The sequence below is a fragment of the Chlamydomonas reinhardtii genome, chromosome 17 (assembly GCF_000002595.2).
Source record: "Chlamydomonas reinhardtii strain CC-503 cw92 mt+ chromosome 17, whole genome shotgun sequence".
In the NCBI taxonomy this organism is placed as follows: domain Eukaryota; kingdom Viridiplantae; phylum Chlorophyta; class Chlorophyceae; order Chlamydomonadales; family Chlamydomonadaceae; genus Chlamydomonas; species Chlamydomonas reinhardtii.
Genome location: NC_057020.1, coordinates 5295519 through 5316702, shown reverse-complemented (window position 1 = coordinate 5316702; position 21184 = coordinate 5295519). Strand labels below are relative to the sequence as shown.

The following is a 21184-nucleotide window of genomic DNA, read 5'->3' as shown; positions in this document are numbered from 1 at the left end:
CTAAACTTTGGGTCACAAAGCCCGGTTGTGCACACTTGCCAAAAAAACGCGCCTCCAGTAGTCGCTGAGTGACCCGCGGATGCATCCATCGCTCTACACGCCCAAACGTCCCACAACGTGCAGCAGCATAACAGTGACAGCAGCCCTTCCAATGCAACAGGTTTCCGGTGCGTCCAGTCGCGATTCATGACGCAGCTAGCTCACCACTCAAGCCGCCGACACCTACCGGCAGCGCGCTAGCTACCTCCGCACGCGATCGTGCCTGGCACCCGCTGCCGTCCCTGTCGCCGCCGCTGCCGCCGCCGGCAGCATTCCCGCCCCCTCCGCTGCTGCCGCTGCCACCAGCTCCCCACCGCCCGGACCCTCCTCCTCATGCAGCTTGGCCGGACTCAGCTCCTGCCTTGCCGCTGCCACCGCTGCAGCCGCCGCCGCCGCCGGTACGCGTGCCGCCACGCGCACGCCATCCACCGCCGCTGCCGCCGCAGGTGACAGAGCCACCCCGCCACCTGCTGCGGATGCTGGTGCTACTGCTGTTGTTACTGCCGCTGCTGGTGCTACTGCCAACCCGCCCGTCGGCGGTGGCGGAGCGGACTGATACGACCGCAGACCGGAGGCCTTGCCCGCGGCGGCAGCAGCAGCAGTAGCATCGCTGCTGTTGGGCGCCGCCACAGCCGCCGCCACGGGCAAGGCAGCAGCAGTAGCACCTCCAGTCGTCGCAGCCACCGCAACCGGAGAAAGGCTGCCGCCGCCGGCGGCGGCTATGGCGGCGGCGCGCTGCTGCTGCAGCTGCTGCATGGCTGTAGCAAACGCGCCCTCCAGCTTCTGCCGGAAGCTGACGCCGCCGCCGCCTCCGCCGCCGCCGTCGCCGGCTACTGCCACTGCGGCTACTGCCGGAGGCGGCGCTGCACAGGCGGCGCGCGGGGAGGCTGTAGCCTCTGCGGGCACCAGTGCCGCCGGCGACGCCGCCGCCACTGGGGACCTCACGGCGGAGCCCGCAGACGCGCCGCGTTGCAGCGGCCGCAAGGGCCGTGGCGTGCGGCCAGTGCTGGCTGCTACTGCCGGTGCTCCTGCTGCTGTCACGGACGCAGCCGCTGCCGCCGTCGGCACAGACGCCCGCAGGGCGCTAACGGCCTGTGGTCCGGCGGCGGAGGGGACACTGGCGGCTGCAGCGGCTGTGGCGGCTGCTGGAGCAACGGCTGTAGCGGTTGCAGGTGCAGCAGTCTGCGGCGCCGCAGCAGCTACAGCCGCCGCCAAAGACGCATGTGCTCTGCCGCTACCCACAATTGAGCTGCCGCTGGCCCCGCTGCTGCTCGGAGTCGGGCCCGACGGCTGTGGCGATGGAATTGATACGCGCAGCCCGCGGCGGGTGGCCACTGCTGCTGCTCCTGCCGCTGTTGCCGCTGTTGCTGCTGCTGCTGCTGCCACCGTACCACGCACTTCTACCGCACGAGCACTGCTGCTAGCGGCCCCAGCGGTTGTTGCAGCCCCTGCGGTTGTTGCGGCTATAGCTGTTGCTCCTGGTCCTGCTGTTGCCACTCCTGCTGGCATTGTAACTGCCGCCATTGCCGCTTGCGCATTGCTGCTGCTGCTGCTACTAGCATTGGGCTTCGCGGATGCCGCGGGCGACGTGGACGTTGAGGAGGCGTGGGCCTTCATGCTCTTCATTCCTGCACCCAACGACAAGAACGGCGCCGCCCCCACGGCCGCTACCCCGTCAGCAGCAGCGTCGCCAAACGTACCGGCCGCTGCGGCTGCTGCGGCTGCTTCCCACGGGGGCTGATCATGAAAGGGCGGCTGCGACAGAGCCTGGGGTTGAGGCGCCGCCGCCAGTCTGCGACGCTGCTGCTGCGGCTGTTGCTGCTGCTGCTGCTGCTGCTTGTGTTGCTGTTGCTGTTGCTGTTTGGGCAGCAGCTTTGATGGGTGTTGATGCGGGTGCTGCTGCTGCTGTGAGGAGCCCCTCACTTGAGACTGCCCCTGCCCCTGCCCCTGCCCCTGCCCCTGCCCCTGCCCCTGCCCCTGCCCCTGCCCCTGCCCCTGCCCCTGCCCCTGCCCCTGCCCCTGCCCGCCGTGTGTGTGCACGGCGGCGGCGGCGGGGTGCGGCTCACTGGCGGCGGCGCGGCCCCCACCACTCCTCCGCAGCTGCTGCAGGCCCGTGGCTGCAGCGGCCGTGTCTGCTGCGGGCGCCTCCTGCGTCACGGGGCTTATCTCGCCTCCGCCTCCGCACGCTACTGCCGCTACTACTGCTGCTGCCGATGCGTCCCCCACACAGCCGGCCTCATGCACCGCACCTGCCGCCGCCGCCGCCGCCGCCGGGGCCGCCGCCGCCGCAGCAGCAGCAGCCCCTGCGGCCGCCGCCGCCACCCCAGGCACTGAGCGACCCGGCTGGCTCTGTCCCTGTCCGTGTCCGGGGCGCTGCTCCGTGTCGGGGCCTGCGAGCACGTTGGTGTGCATCACCACGCCCGCCGCCGCCATCGCCGCCGCGACCCGCCGCTGGCTCCTGTGCGCAGACAGGCTGGACGCCGCGGCTGCAGCAGCTGCAGCAGCTGCAGCCGCCGCGGCTGCAGTTGCAGCAGCGGCAGTAGCGGCAGTAGCGGCAGTAGCAGTAGCATCGCCGCCCATGCTCTCCGTGCTGCCACGCGCAGAGGCGGCAGCAGCAGCCATCGGCAAGCCTGGCCTAGCCCCAGCCAAGATGCTACTGCCGCTGCCCCTGCCCCTGCTACTGCCCCTGCCGCCGCCGGCAGTAGCAGTACCCACCACTGCTACTGCCGATGCGTGCGCCGCCATCATGCCGGAGCGCCGCTGCTGGCTACTGCCGGCACTGCGGCCGCTGCGGCCGCCGCCACTCATGCTTCTGCCATCGATCAGCACCGACCGCGGCCGCAGCGGTCGAATCTCGCCCGCCCCGCCCTCCTCTTCCTCTTCCTCAACATCACCCTCGCCGCCCTCTTTCGACAAGTCGGTGTCACCACCATGTGGTTGCGCGTGTGAGTACTCGTGGGGTTGTGGGTCGCCCTCCCCCGGATGGTCATCGCTGCCGTCGCCAGCGGGAGCCAGCGCCGCCGCCGCTGCCGCCGCGGCCGCAAGGTGGCGGCGGCGGCGGCGGCGCGCGCGTGCTTCCTCGTGGTCGGCCGCCGCCGCCACCGCGGCGGCCTCGGCCGCCGCCGCCGCCGCCGCCGCCTTTGCGTCTGCGCGCCGTTCGTACCTGCACGGAGTGTACGTGTGAAAGCAGAGGACGCAATGCGGACCCATTGCAACACCAATGGCAATCACTCAATAATACCACAGTCGTGCACACATTACCGTTGTCCCACCCCGGGCTACCAAGTTTCATATACATTACCCGCCACCTTTACACGGCGCGCGTATCTACCTCGCAGCTGCGCATTCAGGCGCCTCTCTCCAACAGCGCAGACCCACACCGCGGGTTTCAAGTTAAGCAACTCGGACGGCGGAGCCCTACTCACCAGACATGCGCTACCAGACCAATCATCGCGGCGCCGCACACGCCCCATAGATAGGTGCCCACCAAGATGACTGGGCGGCAGTGGCGGCAGTGGCGATGGGGTGGGGGGTTGCGAGGTTAAAAAAGATTGGGAACAGGATACAAGCAGTGGGGTGGGGTGGGGGTTTGCGAGGCCACGGCCATGGGAGCCGCAGGGCAAGAGCAGAGGGAGCAGCGGGAACCACGGGCGGTGCAGCAGGCGGGGGTGTGGGTTTAAGGTTCAGGAACAGGGGGTGTGGGATGGGGGGTTGCAGAGGTAGGTACACAGAGTGGGGGGTGGGGTTGACTGGAGTGGGTGGGGTGGGGCGGAAACGGTGTGGGTGTAAGGGATGTCCTGGCATCGCAATGTGTGGCATATCCCCTTGATGATGATGATGGGACTCACTCGTTGGAGCTCGGTGTACAAACCCCCCTACCGCTTTTCCAAACATCCTTGCAATCCCCCCCCTGCCCCCACAAACACACACAGCATCCACGGGCACTCACTCGCGGTCTGGGTCGAACCGCTGATCTGCCCCCGCGCCGCCGCCTCCTCCGCAAACACATTCCTGTAGCTACTGCCGTTCACGCCGCCGCCGCCACCTTTGCTGCTGCTACTGCCATTCACGCCTCCACCGCCACCGTTGCTGCTGCTACTGCCATTCACGCCTCCACCGCCTCCGCCGACAGTGCTGCCACTGTCGCTACCATTGCTACTGCTGCTGCTGCTGCTGCCACTGCTGCTACTGCCGGTCTTCCAGCGCTGCCCGAAGGGATCCATGGCTGCCTCCACGTGCCGTGCCGCCGCCACCAGCACCCCCAGTACGGCACTGCCCGGCGGCGCCGCCTCCGCTACATCATCGCGCACCACCGCCCGACTCCACAACACCGCCAGCACGGGCTCGTTGTAGTAGGGGAAGGCCACGCTGGGGCGAGGCCAGCCGCTACTGCCACTGCCGCTGCTACAGCCGCTGCTACTGCTGCTGTTGCTACTGCTGCTGCTGTCGTTGCGACGAGGGCTGCCCTCGCCCCAAGCGAAGCGCCGCTGCGGCACGCGGCTGGTGCTACTGCTGCTACTGCTACTGCTACTGCTGCTGCTACTGCCGCTGTTACCACCACCGCTGCTGCTGCTGCTGCTGCTGCTGCGGTTGGGTGTGACGGTGATGTCAAACAGCGGCCAGGCAATTCCACGGCCACTACCACTGCCGCTGCTACTGCCACGTCCACCGCCCGCGCCCCCAGCAGCAGCGGCACGCAGCAGCGCCAGCGTCAGCCAGTCAGCTACAGCCTGCTGCTGCTGCTGCTGCTGCCCGTACTCGGCTTCCGCACCCGTCCCAGCTGCAGCCCCTGCTCCTGCCCCTCCTCCTGGGGTCGGGGTCGGGGTTGGGGGCGGGGGCGGCGGGTACAGGGGTGTGCCGTCCAGCACCCACGGCAGGGCGAACAGCAACGCATTGATCGTGCCGCGCCCCACATGGTCCTGGACAGAGTCCGCCGCCGCCGCCGCCGCATCCAGTGTGAGAAAGCCTGTGCGGTGTGTCCGTACGTGTACCGTAACGTTTGTGACCATGCCCAAGCAACTAGCCCCACTCAAAACTCCGCGGACACGCGCACAGCCGCACAAGCCACACAGAACACACGAAATAAACTCGCCGCCGCTGCCACTCACCCTCCACGCGGAGGGACACGACGGCTCCCCGGCCCGCCAGCGCCGCCGCCGCCGCCCCGGCCGGCGGGCGCCGCTGGCGGTAGCTGTAGGTGTCGCTGCCGCCGCAGCCCAGGCGGTTCTCCACGTCACAGGGGCTGCGGGCAGCTGGCCAGCGCCGTGCCACGTATACCAGCTCCTCGTCCGCTTGTATGCTACTGCCATTGCTACTGCCACTGCTACTGCCATTGCTACTGCCATCAACAGTGCTACTGCCGTTGTTGCTGGCATTATTGCTACTGCCGGATGAGGAGGGCGCAGCCGCAGGCTGCGGCGGCGGCGGCGGCTGTAGCTCCACCCATGCCCACACGTTGTCGAGGTGACGGCTGGTGGCCAATGCTACAGCCTGCCGCAGCGGCAGTAGCAGCGGGTGCGCGTCCGAGGCCGGCGGGTACGGCACGGCTCGCGGCGGCGACGTGGACGGGGTGGTGCGGCTGGCGCTGCTGCTGCTACTGCCACCGCCACCATCACTGCTACTGCTGCTGTTGCTACTACGGCTACTGCTGCTGCTACTATTACCAGCGCCGGCCCCGGCGGCGCCGCCACTGGCAGCGGCGGCGGCGGTGCTCCAGCGGAAGGAGGGCGCAGGGCGCGCCAGTGCTGCAAGAGCCGCATCTGCAAGTTCCAGCAGCAGGACAGGAGTTTCCACGTACGGCGGTATGTGGCACTCTTGTACAGCATGGTTTCGCATCGCATCCTGCTGTGCAGGCCGCCGCACGCTCCCGCAACCTCACCCACGCCCACCTCGCCACGTACGTTCCCCACGCCGCACCCACCTGCGTTTGAGCCGTCCTCGGCGGCCGCAATGACACGCATGCGGAGCCACAAGCTGTAGCGTGTCGTGTTCGGCAGCAGTTGGCCCAACCACCCCTGCAGCGCCGTACCCGACCCCAGCACGTCCCAACCCGGTACGGCAATGTACGGCTGCGGCGGCGGCGGTTGCGATGATGGTGAATGCTGCTGTGATGACGGTTGGGGAGATGGTGGTTGGGCGGAGGCGCCCGCCGTCCCGGCGCCAGTGGAGGTTGCGGACCGTTGGAGGCGGCTGTCGTACGACGGCTGGTAACCGTCCCGTTCGTACAGGTCGCGATCCTGTGGATCCACGCCTGGTTCGGATCCGGATCCAGGGTTGCCGCCATCTGCCTGCAGCCCGGATCCAGCAGGAGGTGGAAGTGGCGGCGCGGCGGCGGGCGGCGGCGCGGCATGGGGTGCTACTGCCACGGGCCGTGGCGGCGGCCGTGGCGGCCGCGGGGGGTTTGGCGGGTTGGGGCTGGGTGGGTAGGCGGGTGGCTCGGGGCTGGGCGGGTTGGGGCTGGGCGGGTAGGCGGGTGGGGGGTTGGGCGCGTGTGGCGTCATGGGCGCGGGTGGGAGTGGCGGCTGGCTGGGTGGGTCCGGGGGTGTGGGCGGCGGCGGCGGCCGGGAGTACCAGTCTGCGGCACAGATGAGACACACGTACGTGTTCACACCTCGATTGAAGCACCTCAATTGAATCATAAGGACTTGACCACGAATTCGGCGCACATTGAGCTATCTAAGCTATAGTGAACAGTTTGGACAGCATTGGCCACTCAGTAGTAGGGCGCCGAGGTTGCTCACACGCACGAGGGCGTCGCACAGCAAACCTTGCCCTCCCCACGCCCAACGCATCCGTCCGTTGGGCCTTGTTTCCCCACACACGAGCAACCACACCCATCCATCCACCCACCCGCCCAACCCGCGCCCGCCCCCTCACCCTGCACGTCGCAGCCGGTGGCGAGAGAGTCCCTCACGGAGTACAGGCGGCCGGTGGAGTCGCCCCAGTACACACGCCCCAGGGCCCACCGCAGACCCGTGGTCACCACACCCGCAGAGCGGTAGCTCCACAACAGCATGCCTGCAGGGGGCGGGGGGTTGCAGATAATGTACGGTGCTGTACGGTGAGGGGGGGGGTTATATTTTCCAGCCCAGACTAAACCAAACCAAGCTAAACTAGCGGAGCACAGGCGGGGGGCGGGGGGATGCAAAGGGTGGGGGGTCAAGAGGGCGAGGGGATGAAGGGGAGAGGGGCCGAGGCGGCATGGGCACGGGGAGAGGGGGCGCAGGGAGCTAGCGCCAACGTGCAGGTCAGCAGCAAGGTACTGACCACACACAAGTGACACAAACACACACACACACTCACACACACCCACACACGCCGTGCCCGTACTTGATGCCCGGCGGCCCCCCACATGCCGTACACCCCCGCAGTCCTGCACTTACCCGTGTCGTACTGCAGGGAGTACACGGCGCTGCCCACACTCACGATCACACTTCCCGCCGCCGTGACCACGGGCGGCATGCCCGGGTTGTATACGGCGCCGCCGCCACCGGCCAGCAGCGATGAGCCGCCGCCAGGCAGAACGGCGGCGGCGGGCGGCGGCGGCGCGGCGGCGGCGCCGGGTACGGCTGCCGCGTAGATCCAGATGAGGGAGCCGTTGGAGGCGTTGAGCGAGTAGAGCTTGAAACTGGCGTCCTACGGTGCGTGGATGCGGAAGGTTGCGGTTGGCAGGGCAATGACGTGAAGGGAAAGGGAAAGCGAATGGAAGCAGTTGGTCGCATCTACTCAAGGCGGTCTGCCGTGTACATTTTTGAATGCGTGGAATGCCTGGCCCGGGCGAAGGCAACCCAATGGGCGGGTCCAGATGGAAGCCAGGCAGGGGCATGGGAGGCAGCCACACGGGCCCAGCAGACAGCAGGCGCCGGCTGGGTGGTGCGGGCGATGCGGCGGTGCGGTGAGGCCACGTGGGGGCGCCACGAACATGCAGGAAACACTGCAGCCGATACAAACATATACACACGCACACACACACACACACACACACACACACACACACACACACACATACACACACACACAAATCGACTTCACACACGCGCATACACACACACACACACACACACACACACACACACACACACACACACACACACACACACACACACACACACACACACACACACACACACACACGCAAGCATCCCACACGCGCTCCAAGCCCCCACCTGGAAGAAGATGTGTCCATCCCAGTACACCACGCCCCGCACGCGGCCGCCGCCCTGGTTGGCTCCCCACACCGGCTGCATTTTGCCGCTGGCGTTGGCGGCGCGTATGCCGTACACGGTCCCGGCCTCGTTGCCGAAGAACAGCAGGTCCGCCACACTGCAGGAGTGTAGGATGTGGGTGGGGGTGGGAGTTACATTCATGACTAATCAAGAAGTGAAGGCGTGGGGGTGCGGGTTTGGTTTCCACAAGAAGACTAGTAAGCAAACACAAAAAAGCGAGAGGATCATGGTGGAGAGGGGTTGGGGAGTGAGTAAGAGAGAGGGAGAGCTGCAGCGCGGGAGCCGCATTTGCCCCCCCCCCCCCACGCTCGCATATGCGGCTGCAGTTTCTCCTTGCAGCGCGACTGTTTCCTTACGGGATTGGTTCACAGTTACCCCCCCCCCCCACACACACACACACACATACACGCACGCACGCGCGCGCGCGCGCAAGTCGACCACACAACATGTAAACGCATTCCTTCACCTCGATCCTCACCTGCCGTCCGGCAGCGGCACCGCCTCCGCCTTGGCGGGCGGCCACGGCCCCAGCACCAGCCCCGCCGGCCCCAGCACTGTGCGGTCAGCAAAGCGGGGGACCCTGCAGCGGAGCGGTGGGATCGTGGTGGGATGGGGGTGGGGGTGGCGGGGACCGTTCCTTTGCCCAAGCCCCCTACCTATGCACCGCAGCCCTGACGGCATTACAATCACACACACGCATTTTCGTGACACACGCACACGTACAAACACATACACACACACGCATACGATACTTCCTGACGCATGCATGCATATGCATACACACAAATACCATGAACCCGTTATACGCACCCCTCTTACCCAAAACCACCGCACGCCCAAACCCCACCGCTTACTGGTGGCTGAAGCTGCGCTGCGGCAGGGCGGTGCCGTTGGGCACTGGCGTGAGGCCGGCTGTGTCGGGTGGCAGCGCCACCACAGCCACCTGGTCGGAGAAGGTGGCGTACAGGTAGCCCTGCCACAACAGCACACCCGTCAGGACCTGGAGGGGGGGACATGGGGAGGAGGAGGAGGAGGAGAGGAGGAGGAGGAGGAGCAGGAGGGGGAGGAGGAGGAGGAAGGGGAGGAGGGGTGTTACATGCCCGAGCCCAACGAAATAGTGTTTCAAAATTGTCAAGGCATCGTCCAGCAGGAAGCGGAAAGGAGGATGCGGCGGGTTGGGTTGCCCGCGCCCCGTCAGTCCCGCCCCACGTCTCCGTGCGCAAACCCACCAAAACCCCGACATCTCCCTGCCCTGCCCCCGGTCATCCCCCCTCCTTCGCCTCAACCCTCGGCACACACCCGCACGCATCCGCAACTCCCATCACACCCCGGCACGCCCCTACACCCAGCGGCAACCCCGGCCACCCCGGCACGCCCCAGCACGCCCCTTTACCCCCCCTACCGCCCCCCACTTCCTTAACTAATAATGAATGCAACCCACACACACACACACCCTCCCTCCCTCCCCCATACACACACGCCACGCCACGCCACGCCCCGGCACCCACCGAGGTGCTGCTGCGGCACATCCACAGCCCCCGGCCGCTGGACACGTCGATGCCGTACACGCCAAAGTCCCCGGCGCCCACGAACAGGGTGCCGCGTCCGTCCACGGCGGGCCACCCCCCGAAAATCCACTTGTCCCTCTGGTTGGAGGCGACCGACAACTGTGTGAATCGCCACACCGGCTGACCCGTGGAGGCGTTCAAGGCGTACACGCCCTGGGGGTGTGCGGGAATGACGTGTGGGACGGAGGGGGGCACAGCCGGCGTGTCTGTGTATGTGTGCAACGTTGGCCGGCACAAGGGACGGACACACGCATGATCACAGCGCGTGCCTTACGCACACGAACACGCGCACACACATACACACACGCGTGCAAATCTCCCTTCCCCCTCCCCCCTCCCCATTTCCCCCCTCCCCACCTCGTAGCTCACGCCCAGCACCAGCAACCCGTCCACGTGTCGCGGCGGCCCCATCAGCGACACGCCCGTGGGGGTGCCGGCGGCCGCCACCGTGCCCGGCGCCGGAGACAGGACGCTGTACGGCGGCGGCGGCAGCGTGACGCCGGTGGCGTTGAGCGGCTGTGCGGCGAAGGTCCACTGCACGCCCTTGCCTTTGGGTTTGGGGTTTGGGGTGTTGGGTTTGTGTGGTGTTGGGGGTGGGTGGGGTTGGGGGCGGGTGGGGGGGGATAGGTGGGGAGAGGGTGCAGGCGGTGGTGGTGGGGGTGGGTGGTGGTGGTGGTGGTGGTGGTGGGGTGGGGTGTGTGTGTGGGGGGGGGGGCACGGGTGGGGTGGGGGGGGGGGGGGCTTTAGGTTGTCCCAAACGGTTGTGTCTGATGCCCCATGGAACTTAAAGCTATCAAGTCAGGCACCCCCATTGTATCCCAGTTCTGCTGTGCGCTCTTGCCCAGACATCACGCGACCCAGCCTTCCATCCATTGACGCGGGCCGCCAGTGGCAAGCACCCACGCACCCGATGACGCGTCAATCGCCCGAACCTGCCGCGCGGTGTTGGTCCAAAACACCCGGCCTGCAGCCACCTCCAGCGCACTGGCAAAGGTGTCGCCAGGCCCCGAATCGGTTCCCGTTTTGTATGTCCAGCAGGTCGGAGGGGATTGCGCTGCGTGTGGCATTTGAGGGGCGATATACGTGTGACTTACGGCGGGAACGTCTGCCTGAATTTCGATGAAGCCTACCTTGCACTGGCGAGCATGATACTACCAGGGCGAAGACGAGTAGTGCTGGCGCTAGAGAAGGAAGTCTCGCTGCCGACTTGCGGTCATCCCACCACGACGCCCGTTTCGCCATTGAAGCTTCATACAATTATCACATCATTACATGTGCACACTGGGGGCTGCCGCGGCTGCCTTTCGTCCATGGCCCCGAACAGGCAACAGTGCTCGCCGACCACGCACTCATACCGCACTGTTGATATTGTTTTATTGCTGTGAGTGGTCATGTATCAAAACCTAATATTCATGTAGGCGCCCTCATGGTTACACGTTATTTATACACAGGCTGGGCCGTCATCTCCTTGTGGTTTTTTTCCTTGATGCGCTGTCAATACAGACTATATTCAGGTGCGTATGCACTTGCAGGCAAAGGCTGCGAGCTGGGCTCGCCACCGACCCATCATCGCAAACCCCATGCCAGGGGGGGGGGTGCAGGTCGCCCCCGGCGGCTGGCCGCCCGGGCCACGCTGAAGCTGCTTTACGGTTTGCCGTGTTGGCCTGCTGCTGTCATACGAAGTCACTGGTGATTCACAATGGGGGGCAATGTCTGAGCTTGAAGCTAGGGGCCAGGGCACGGGGCCAGCCGGCAAGGCTAGGGCTGGCTGCTTCGCCCAGTCCACGGGTGGCGGCAGGGGAGGCGCCTCCCCTGGGTGGCGGCGACGCCAGTGCCCTGTGCCCGTATCGTTCACCTACCGTGCACAGTACATGTTTGCCCAATTCCACTAAAAGCTCAGTTTACAGTCTGGAGAGTTCACTCCGTTATGCGGAGCGAGCCTAGACGTTTGGGCGCGGATTTCAATTGTTGAAGTTTTAGGGGGGTTGAGGGTTTGCCCCCACTGGCTTGCCCCCCTGCGCGCCTCTGCCATGGAATCCTGTATACATAATACGATATGCACACGTACGATGCCATGAAAGCCTCACGACAGCATGGCACAAAGCCGTAATGTTTTTGGGGGCCATGGCCGCTGCAAACACCACCTGCTGTCTACCACCAAGAATACGCGGCACGCCCATTGCAGCGTGCTGTGGCGGAGCGGTTGCCAAAGGGCATGTAAGCCATTTTAAAAGGGTGCCAGCACGTAGCCCGAAATGTAGCCCGAAACCCACGCACGACCGAAACCCACGCACGACCGAGGAGTCCCCACCTATGCCAATCACACGAAACACACACGCATTCCCCAAAGCGCATTTTCAATTCATCTTCATCCACACATGCCACGCTCACGCTATCCCGAATGGGATCGGGCATGGGGCGTGTTATATATACTTGCGATGCATCCATTCCGTCTTGCATTGACCACCTCTCCTCTCGAGGGAAAACTGGACCGCGCCCACGCGACGTCTCCTGTCTGAGGCCGCAAACGTCTGCCTCATCTTGGAAAGAACCTGTTTTAGAACCGCGAGTGCGGTTGGATGCCGCGTCCTGCGCTGTACCCGGCCCACAGCACGGGCCGTACAGTACGGGCCGGGTGCGTGCTGGGCCCAACACGACATATACCGTATACCAATGCCCGCCCACAACGCAACCGCGCAACACAGTCCACAGCGCACTAGCCCACATCCGCGGCACTTCAATGCGCCTACAGTGCGCGCCCGGAGGTATGGGACAAACAGCTCGCAGAACTATAAGGAGCACATGGCGAGCTTCACGATCCATGAGCCATGAACGCATGTAGCAAGTAGTAACCCTTAAATGAAACGAAGATCCACGTGCATGCCATTTGCAGTGTCACATTGCATCATCCAGTGTAATAATTTTCATCCCACACCGCTGGCCGTTCCATTCCAGCTTCACTTATAAGCTGCTACTGTATGTGCATTCACGGGTTCCACCCTTGGAGGCGCCTCGCTCCAACTGTACAGCTTCATTCCTTCGCCGCACCCCGCATCCCTTGCTTGCCGCAACCCCGGCACTTCCGGCATGTACCTCTTCCTCCTTGTCCTCCTCGTCCTCCTCCTCAAATGGGCCGCGCCGCTTGCAGTAGTACCGCCTTGCTCACCTCGTCCTCCTGACCCAGCTGCTCCTGAACAAGCAACAGCCCCTTGACCAGGTCACTAGCCGCAGGCCGCCGCTGCGGGTCGGTGTCGAAGCACTGCTCGACGAGCCTGATCAGGCGGTGGGGCGCGCCGCGCGCCACTAGCGGCTCCATTGGAAGGCGCTTGCCAAGGACCGCCACGATGTATGCCACCATCACCAGTGTGAAGCCCTGTGGCGGTTAAACGCGTGTGCAGATGAGGATGTGTGTGTGTATGTGTGTGTGTGTGTGTGTGTGTGTGCGTGCGTGTGTGTAAGAGAGCACAAGGGATGGATACAGATGGGATGAAGATTAGGACATGTATGTGCGTGTGTGATATTTGGGGACAGCACAAGGTGGGTACGTGCATGTGCACGTGCAGGCGCGTGTACTAGCGCACGCACGAAGGACTGGGGTTGGGGTGGCGCGCGCGAGGACCCGCCGGCGGCACAAACGTCAGGAGGCGCAGCGGAAGGGCAGCGGGCGTTTACTGCTGGGATTCGATGGATGGCGGGCAGAAAGCGGATTCCTCCTCCCCCCCCGGTAGGTGTGGTGCGCAGCGGCTCGCTCCACACAAACGCGTGCGAGGCACACACACCCCTGACGCGCGCCTACCTTCCACGGCAGTGTGCCTGCGACCATCTCCCACAGCAAAACCCCAAAGGAGTAGCAGTCCTGTGCGTGGGTCAGCAGACAGGGCAGTGGCTGGGGTCGATTCCAATCAACATACAAGGGACGCATCAGATATCAACACATCTATCACTAGCATGGGCCAGCAGGCTCTCGTAACAGCTGTCAGCGTGTGCACAATCAAAGTCAAAAGGCGTGCAGCACAACCCGGCACGGCACCACTCAACTATCATTAAGTTCGTGGCAACCAGACAGCAGCAGCCGTGCGTGTGCGACCGCGCGTGTGTATATATGTGAATGTACGTGTGGCCGTGTGACCTGACTCACCGAGCGGTCGGTAATGGTGAAGTTAATGGCGTCGAAGGTCTCGGGTGCCTGCAGTCCCAAGCGGCAGTGACGAGCACAAGGCACACGGCGCACACACACACACACGACTTCAAGCTCAGTACGTCTGTACAGCTGTACCGCCAGGCGCCGTGAGGTGTCCCGTGCCGCGCATGCGGTGCTGAACTACATGCCCTAAATCGCTGCGATAAGCTGAGACTCACGGGACATCATGCACAATCTCATGACACGCGCTACGCCTCGACGCACACCCGCCTCATCACCCTGCCGGGCTTCTATCTTCCCCCCGGCCGTTGACACGTACGCACATTCACAACACCAGCTCGCATGCCCTCCGACACGCTCGAAACATACCGGCACGCAACTCGTTTTCAGCCAGCACCTCTGGCGGCATCACACAGCCACCAGCCACCCCCCTCCCCATCCCCAACCCCACACACATACACACACACGCACGCACACACACACACGCACGCACGCACGCACGCACACACACACGCGCGCGCGCGCGCGCGCGCACCCGCACCCGCCTCACCATGTAGGGCCCGGTGCCGACCTCGGGATTCTGAGTCACCAGCACCGTGTCTCGTAGCCGAGCCAGGCCGAAGTCCTGTGCGGCAGGCAGGTAGGTAGCGCGTCACAAACACACACACACACACACACACACACACACACACACAAAGGGGACCGCCAAGAGGGTTACGGTCAGCAGGGTGCATGTTTACAGGGCATAGGCAAGACAGGTAGCACACAGGACGGTGTTTGCATTGTGTGCGAGTGTGAGTGTTAGAGAGCTGCAATGCTTGGGCGCTCACCGCCAGTTTGGCGAGGGGCCGGTCGCTGTCCGCTGCAGAGATGAGCACGTTGGCGGGCTTCAGGTCTGCAGCCAGACATCAGCACGCGTGACACACACACACACACACACACACACACACACACACACACACACACACACACACACACACACACACACACACACACACACACACACACACACGCACACACACGCACGCACACACGCACATACCGTACGTACACACACGCGGCAGGTCAGCGCCGCTTTTGGTAGCCTTGGCGCAACAGCGGCCCTTGATGCAGCAATAATGACGTCGCCTAAACCGTTGGCATTATTCTTGGCAGCCCGGGGCGCCTCACGCCCAAGCAAACCGGCGCTCGACCCCCAGCACGCACGTGCTTCTCTCCAATCAATGCGTGCATACCTCGGTGCATGACGGTGGGGTGCAGGTAGGCGAGGGCGCGAGCGATCTGCAGCGCAATGTGGATGACCTGCGCATGCATGCGTGGATCCACACCAACGCGGCGTCGCGGCAGCAAAGGCAGCAGCAGCCGGCGGTGTGACATATTTAACCATGCCTGGACAACAAAGCCTGCATGCAGCGGTGATGGGGCGGCGCTGCCCCACTCGGATCAATTCTTATCCCCACGCAAGCAAGTCAGTGCGCACACGCGCGCCCACCCACCCACCTTGTTGAGCGGCAGCGGCGCGGCCGCCGCGGCGCCCTGCTGCCCGTACATCACCTTCTCAAGCGACGTGTCCATACGCTCCAACACCAGGCACACCATGGGCGGCCTGCGCGCACAAGGCGTGACCACGTGTGGTGCATGTGCGTGTGTCACAACGGCGTTGCCATGTTTGTGGTGTGCGTGGTCACCTAGTAGCGATAGCGCTGCTGGCTGCGGTGTTGGCGACAGCAGGAGACATGGCAGCAAACAGGAGGGCGCAAAACAGCAGGACGCCCGATCCCGCAACATATAAGCAGGCATGCACGCACCACATGCATTCCACACCTAGCGCGCGCGCACACACACACACACACACACACACACACACACACCTAACCTTGCCGATTAGGTCACGCACCTGGTGTTCGCGGCCAGTAGCTTGACAATGTTGGGGTGCCGCAACCGGGCCAACACCTGGATCTCCTGTGACAGGCTGCCGCAGGCGTCAGAGGCACCAGTGGCCTGACCCTTCACCGCCTGCTGCCACGCCGCCGCCTCCCGTGGGCGCGGCTGCTTGTGATCCTCTGCTGGGTGCTGCTGCTGCTGCTGCTGCTGCCCTTGCAAGCGCTGCTGCCCCTGCAGCACCAGCTGGGGTTGCGGCGGCGGCCCCGCCGGCTGATCCTCGCCGGCCCCCGACTGCCCCGGCGCCGCCGGCGCCATCTCCAGCACAGGTTCCTCCGGCAGCGGCGGCGGCGGCGGCGGCGGCAGCGCGTGCGCATCCACAGGGGCCTCCGCCGCCGGCCTCGCCGCCGCCGCACCCTCGGCGGCCGCCGAATCCTCCGCAATGGCCTGCGCCAGCACCTGCTGCGCCCCGGCCCGGTGCGTCATCGCACCCGCCCCGCCAGCAGCAGCAGCCCCGCCACCACCCGCACCACCACCCGCACCACCACCAGCACCACCAACAGCGCCCTCCAGTAGCGCCGCCGGCGCCGCCGCGGGCTGCCTGCCCGCCGCCAGTCGCGCCGCCTCCGCCTCCGCCTCCGCCTCCGCCTCCGCCTCCGCCTCCGCCTCTTCCGCCGCCTTCGCTCCCGCCCGCAGTGCTGCCTCCATGTCCGCGGTGACGTCCAGCAGGCCTAGGCTCAGCAGCTTCACCGCCACAGGGCGGCCCAGGAACAGGCCCTCCACCACGCGGCCAAAGCTGAGGGTGGTGGCAATGGAGCGCGCGGGGAGGGGAGGGGAGCGGGAGGGTTGTAAATACCAGCCCAAACTAACCCAAACCAACTAAACCAAAACTAAAGCGGAGCACAGGCAGAGGCGTTAGTTGCAAGGGGGTGGCAGGAGCGGGAGGGAGTGGCAATAGAGCGGGAGGGGTTGGCAATAGAGCGGGAGGGGGTGGCAGGAGCGGGAGGGGGTGGCAGGAGCGGGAGTGGTGGCAGGAGCGGGAGGGGTGGCAGGAGCGGGAGGGGGTGGCAGGAGCGGGAGGGGTGGCAGGAGCGGGAGGGGGTGGCAGGAGCGGGAGGGGGTGGCAGGAGCGGCGGGAGGGGGCGGCAGGAGCGGGAGGGGGTGGCAGGAGCGGGAGGGGGTGGCAGGAGCGGCGGGAGGGGGCGGCAGGAGCGGGAGGGGGTGGCAGGAGCGGGAGGGGGTGGCAGGAGCGGGAGGGGGTGGCAGGAGCGGGAGGGGGTGGCAGGAGCGGGAGGGGGTGGCAGGAGCGGGAGGAGGTGGCAGGAGCGGGAGGGGGTGGCAGGAGCGGGAGGGGTTGTAGATACCGGCCCAAACTAAACCAAACCAACTGAAGAGAGCGGAGCACAGGCAGAGGCGTTAGTTGCAAGGGGGTGGCAATGGAGCGGGAGCAAGGGGGTGGCAATAGAGCGGGAGGGGGTGGCAATGGAGCGGGAAGGGGTGGGCGGGAGATAGAGGGGCAGCGTGCGGGGAGTGGATGCCTGGTGGGGGTTTCACGGAAGGCACGGCAGGGGGAACAAGCGCATCTGGTTTCTCGCCCTCTACTTTTCGTAGCAGGGATGCAGCCCCCTTCAGTACGTGGGAGGGTGCAAGCGGCACACCCTGGGGCCGTAAGGGGCCCGCAAAACCTACCCGTTAACGCGACGCATGACACGACGCGTGTCAAACTGCCAATACACACCTGCCCTTGCCAATGGTGACCGGCAGCAACGTGACCACCGCCGAGCCCGGCCCGCCGCCCCGCGAGCTGACGTGGCAGCTGCTGCTGCTGCCGCCCGTGTACGACGCCTGTGGAAACACCGCCGGCGGCGACATGCCAGTAGCGGCGGGTGGTGGGCGGGCGCCGTCGTTGCCAGCCGCCGGAGTTCCCGCGCCCGCCGCGCCCGCGCCCACGCCCGTGTCCGAGGCGGAAACGCCTAGCGGCCCGTTTGGCCCCACACTGTCTGCACCAGGCGCAGCACCGGCACCGGCCTCCGCCTCCTCCCCCGCCTGGCCACCCTCCTCTCCAGACACCAACGCGCGCTGAAGCAGCGGCGGCGTAGGCTGCTGCTGCCCTTGCCGCCGCTTCTGTTGCCCCTGCTGCCCCTGCTGCGTCTGCTGCCCCTGCTGCCCCTGCTGCTGCCGCCTGGCCGCCGCCGGCAGCGGGCTGGGGCTCAGCAAGGGCAGGGCGCTGGAGGAGCCCGAGGCTATCTCGTTAGGATCCCTTCCAGGCTTGTGCAGCACCATCACCACCACATCCAATGGAATGCCTTGCTGCAGCGGCGTGTGCATCGTGACTGGCGCGTCGGCGTCGGCGTCGGCGGCGGCGGCGATGGCGGCGGCGGCGGCCACGGCTGGCGCGTTGGAGGCGGCGGCGGCCGCCGCCAGTGCGGCGGCGTAGGCCACAGAGCCGGAGGCGTCGTCGGTGCCGGTGGCCTGTTGTCGGCTGGTGGTGGTGGCGGCGCCAGGGGTGGCGGCGGCGGTGGTGGCGGCGGCGGCGGCCCTGACGGGAGGCTTGGCGTCGTCCGGTTGGAAGCATTCATCACGTGCGGCCCGCCGGTCGCCCGGAGCCGCCTGCCAGCCGTCGCCGTCGCCACTGTCGCCGCAATGGATGGCCACGATGCCGTACCTGCGTGCGCGCGTGTGTGTGTGTGTGTGTGTGTGCGCGTGTGCGTGCGCGTGTGCGTGCGCATGTGCGTGGCACACGGGGTGAGTTGACTGGCCTCGTAACCATACATACATGCACTCCGCTCTCGCAGACATGTCAATGTTACCTTGTTATGACTTCCTACACACTACACCCGACCCCCCCCCCCCCACACACACACACAGCCACACCCCCACCCACCCACCCACCCACCCACCCACACACAAGTAAGTACTGCACATGTATCTGTGTGTGTTCTGCGGGGAATCGCAAGCCGCACTTACTTGACGGCGTCATCCATGGACGCCTGCTCGGTGTGCGAGCCGCCGAGTCCCTTGGTGACTGCGGCCAGGTGGGCCTCATCGCGACCCGCACGCCGGCGGCGGCGCGAGTGCAGGAAGCCCGCAACGCCCACACCCAGCAGCGCCAGACCTGTGAAGCCGAGGGAAGGTGGGAGCGAGGGAGGGGCGGGGGGTTAGCTATTTCCAAACCCAAGTAGACGGGGTGCAGATTATGGGTCGGCCGGTGCTCGCTCAGTGCAGCAGCAAACAAACAGAGCAAAGCTGTCAGTCCACCATCCACCGCCTGACACCCACCCCCACCCCCACCCCCACCGCCTGACCCCCATCCCCTCCACCACACATCACCATCACATCACACCCCACACCACCCCGACCACCGCACGCACACCACCACGCGGCATACCTCCCAGCACGCCACCCATGACCCCGCCCAGCAGCGCTGCCGAGGGGCCGCCGCCATCGCCGCCGCCACTATTGCCGTACGCCGCCGCCGGCGCCGCCGCCTCCTGCATGTCGGCCATGGAGACGCTGCCGTTTGTGCCGTACACCGCGGCGGGGTTGTACGACCCCATGGGGTAGTGGTGGTAGAAGCAGCCCACCACGCCACGCTCCGCCATGCACTGAGGCGTCATGAGGATGTAGCACTGCGGGAGCATATGGGCCACGGGCACAGGCAAGGCGGGATTCAAGCACTGGTTTGGTTTTGGTGTGCGGTTGGTTTGGGGGTTGGTTTGGTCCAAAACACAGCAGGGCGGCGGCGGCGGCGGCGTGTCGGGCCTCACTCCCTGCCCCTCCCTCCTGTGGTGTCGTGTGCGTGACCTGGGTCCCATGGTGGAAACAAGTCCCCCCCCCTCATCCCTCCAACCCCCCCCCCCCCCCGCGCTATGTAGGGCTGGTTCTGGGTCTTGGTTCACTTGGCATTGGACGGAACTATTCACCACCTCCCCTCACCCGTTAATCGCGGGTATGGTGAACCAACCCGCCACCAAGACCGCCACCCTCCCTCACCCCCTGTTTAGTTGTTGGTTGAGTTTGGGCTGGTATTTAAAACCCCCTCCCGCGCCTTATGGGAAGCCGCACGCGGCCCGCACACTGCCCGGCACGCCATCCTCCTTTCCCCCAATCGCTCCCCATGCCGTCCGCCCCTTGCCCTTAACCCTGCCTTACGCCCACTCCGCCTCTTTCGCCGCCTGGGCTTGTGTGTAGTCTCCTCTTTGTTATCCCTTCTCTGTCCTACTGCCGATGCACCTCGGCCCTTTCACTGTGCCCTGCCCTTCCAATTTTTGCCTTTCCCCTTTACCACATGTCGCGCTCCTGGCTCGACGCTCCCTGCCTGGCGTCGGGGCTGCTTTCCTGGTCGCCAGGTAAGTCGTGGGTTCTGTTTGTCGTCTCCGCGTGCCTGTCCTGTGCTGTTGTGCGCGCCGCCGAGCCCGGGCGGCAACAATTATCGCCGGCGCCGGTCGCCCTGCTGCTCCACGACGCCTCGGCCCCCATCCCATAAGTATTGCCCGCCTGCAACTAACGCCTCTGCCTGTGCTCCGCTCGTTTTAGTTGGTTTATTCTGGTTAAGTCTTGGCTGGGTTTTACAACCCTCCCTCCTCCCTCACCCCCGTCCCCTCCCTCACCCGCCACTCCAGGTTTTGCAGCTGGGCCACGTAGCCGTTACGCAGGCTCCTGACACCCGTGGCGTCCAGACTCAGGCCGTACGACGCAACGCTGCTGTACATCCCGCCCGCCGCTGGCAGGCAGCGCGCCGCCAGCGGTACGGCGGCGGCGCTGCTGTTCAGGCAGCCGCCGCCGGGGGGCGGGATGTACGGCAGGGTGCGGGGGAAGGCGGCCTGCGTGCCGGGCACGGTGGGGGGTCGCGGTAGGGTGGCCACTGAGGTTGCGCTGACGTTGGACTCCAGGCAGGCACCTGCGTTTTGGGCGGGAGGGTGGGCAGGAAGGCACGGCAGGAAGGGTCGTTGTCAGGATTGATGTAAGAAAGCAAGGCATGAGGGGTTTGATGTCCCCATGCAAAAGCGGGTGGGTGGCGGCGGATGAGTTGATTGGCGGCGGCACCGGCGCCTGGTTGTCGAAATGACGGTAGCCACCGGGCAGGCTCTGGTTGCATGTGTGAGTCTGTGAGATAACAGCAGCTAGGCAGCGCTGGCGTAACGGGCAGCAGCACCGTCGTCCCCATGCTCAGGCTGCTCCTCTATCACTTTGTCAACTTCCCGCCTCCACCTTGGCCTCCACCTCCCCCGCCTGCCATCTGACAGTCCCGCCTCCCCCCGACCTCCCTGACCTGCCCGCCCTCCCCGGCCCCCACCTCCTCCCCTGCCTCCTCCCCCCCCCACCTCCTT

The 21184-nt window shown here is 65.7% G+C and overlaps 2 protein-coding genes across 2 annotated transcripts in view; both read right to left on the bottom strand.

Moving 5' to 3' along the window:
- Position 1: 1 nt before the first annotated feature.
- Positions 2–11333, bottom strand: CHLRE_17g736300v5 (uncharacterized protein). Its single transcript, XM_043072549.1, has 14 exons — positions 10963–11333; positions 10740–10886; positions 10190–10380; positions 9773–9985; positions 9119–9264; positions 8743–8844; positions 8205–8361; positions 7422–7674; positions 6916–7056; positions 5960–6613; positions 5148–5798; positions 3989–5005; positions 3465–3534; positions 2–3202 (listed from the first exon to the last, which is right to left on the bottom strand). Exons 1-14 carry the CDS (start codon positions 11072–11074, stop codon positions 241–243), a joined length of 6816 nt encoding a protein of 2271 aa, XP_042915008.1. The 5' UTR covers positions 11075–11333; the 3' UTR covers positions 2–240.
- Positions 11334–11721: 388 nt separating this feature from the next.
- The window catches only part of CHLRE_17g736250v5 (uncharacterized protein), an 11252-nt gene continuing 1789 nt past the window's right edge, over positions 11722–21184 (bottom strand). Inside the window, exons 5-16 of the mRNA XM_043072548.1 lie at positions 20465–20754; positions 19243–19483; positions 18822–18969; positions 17593–18519; positions 15871–16650; positions 15474–15579; positions 15209–15275; positions 14804–14868; positions 14524–14598; positions 13971–14018; positions 13629–13688; positions 11722–13205 (exon numbers count right to left, since the gene is read on the bottom strand). Of these exons, the coding sequence (XP_042915007.1) occupies positions 12957–13205; positions 13629–13688; positions 13971–14018; positions 14524–14598; positions 14804–14868; positions 15209–15275; positions 15474–15579; positions 15871–16650; positions 17593–18519; positions 18822–18969; positions 19243–19483; positions 20465–20754 (3056 nt within the window). The 3' untranslated portion in view covers positions 11722–12956. The remainder of the gene's footprint in view (positions 13206–13628; positions 13689–13970; positions 14019–14523; positions 14599–14803; positions 14869–15208; positions 15276–15473; positions 15580–15870; positions 16651–17592; positions 18520–18821; positions 18970–19242; positions 19484–20464; positions 20755–21184) is intronic.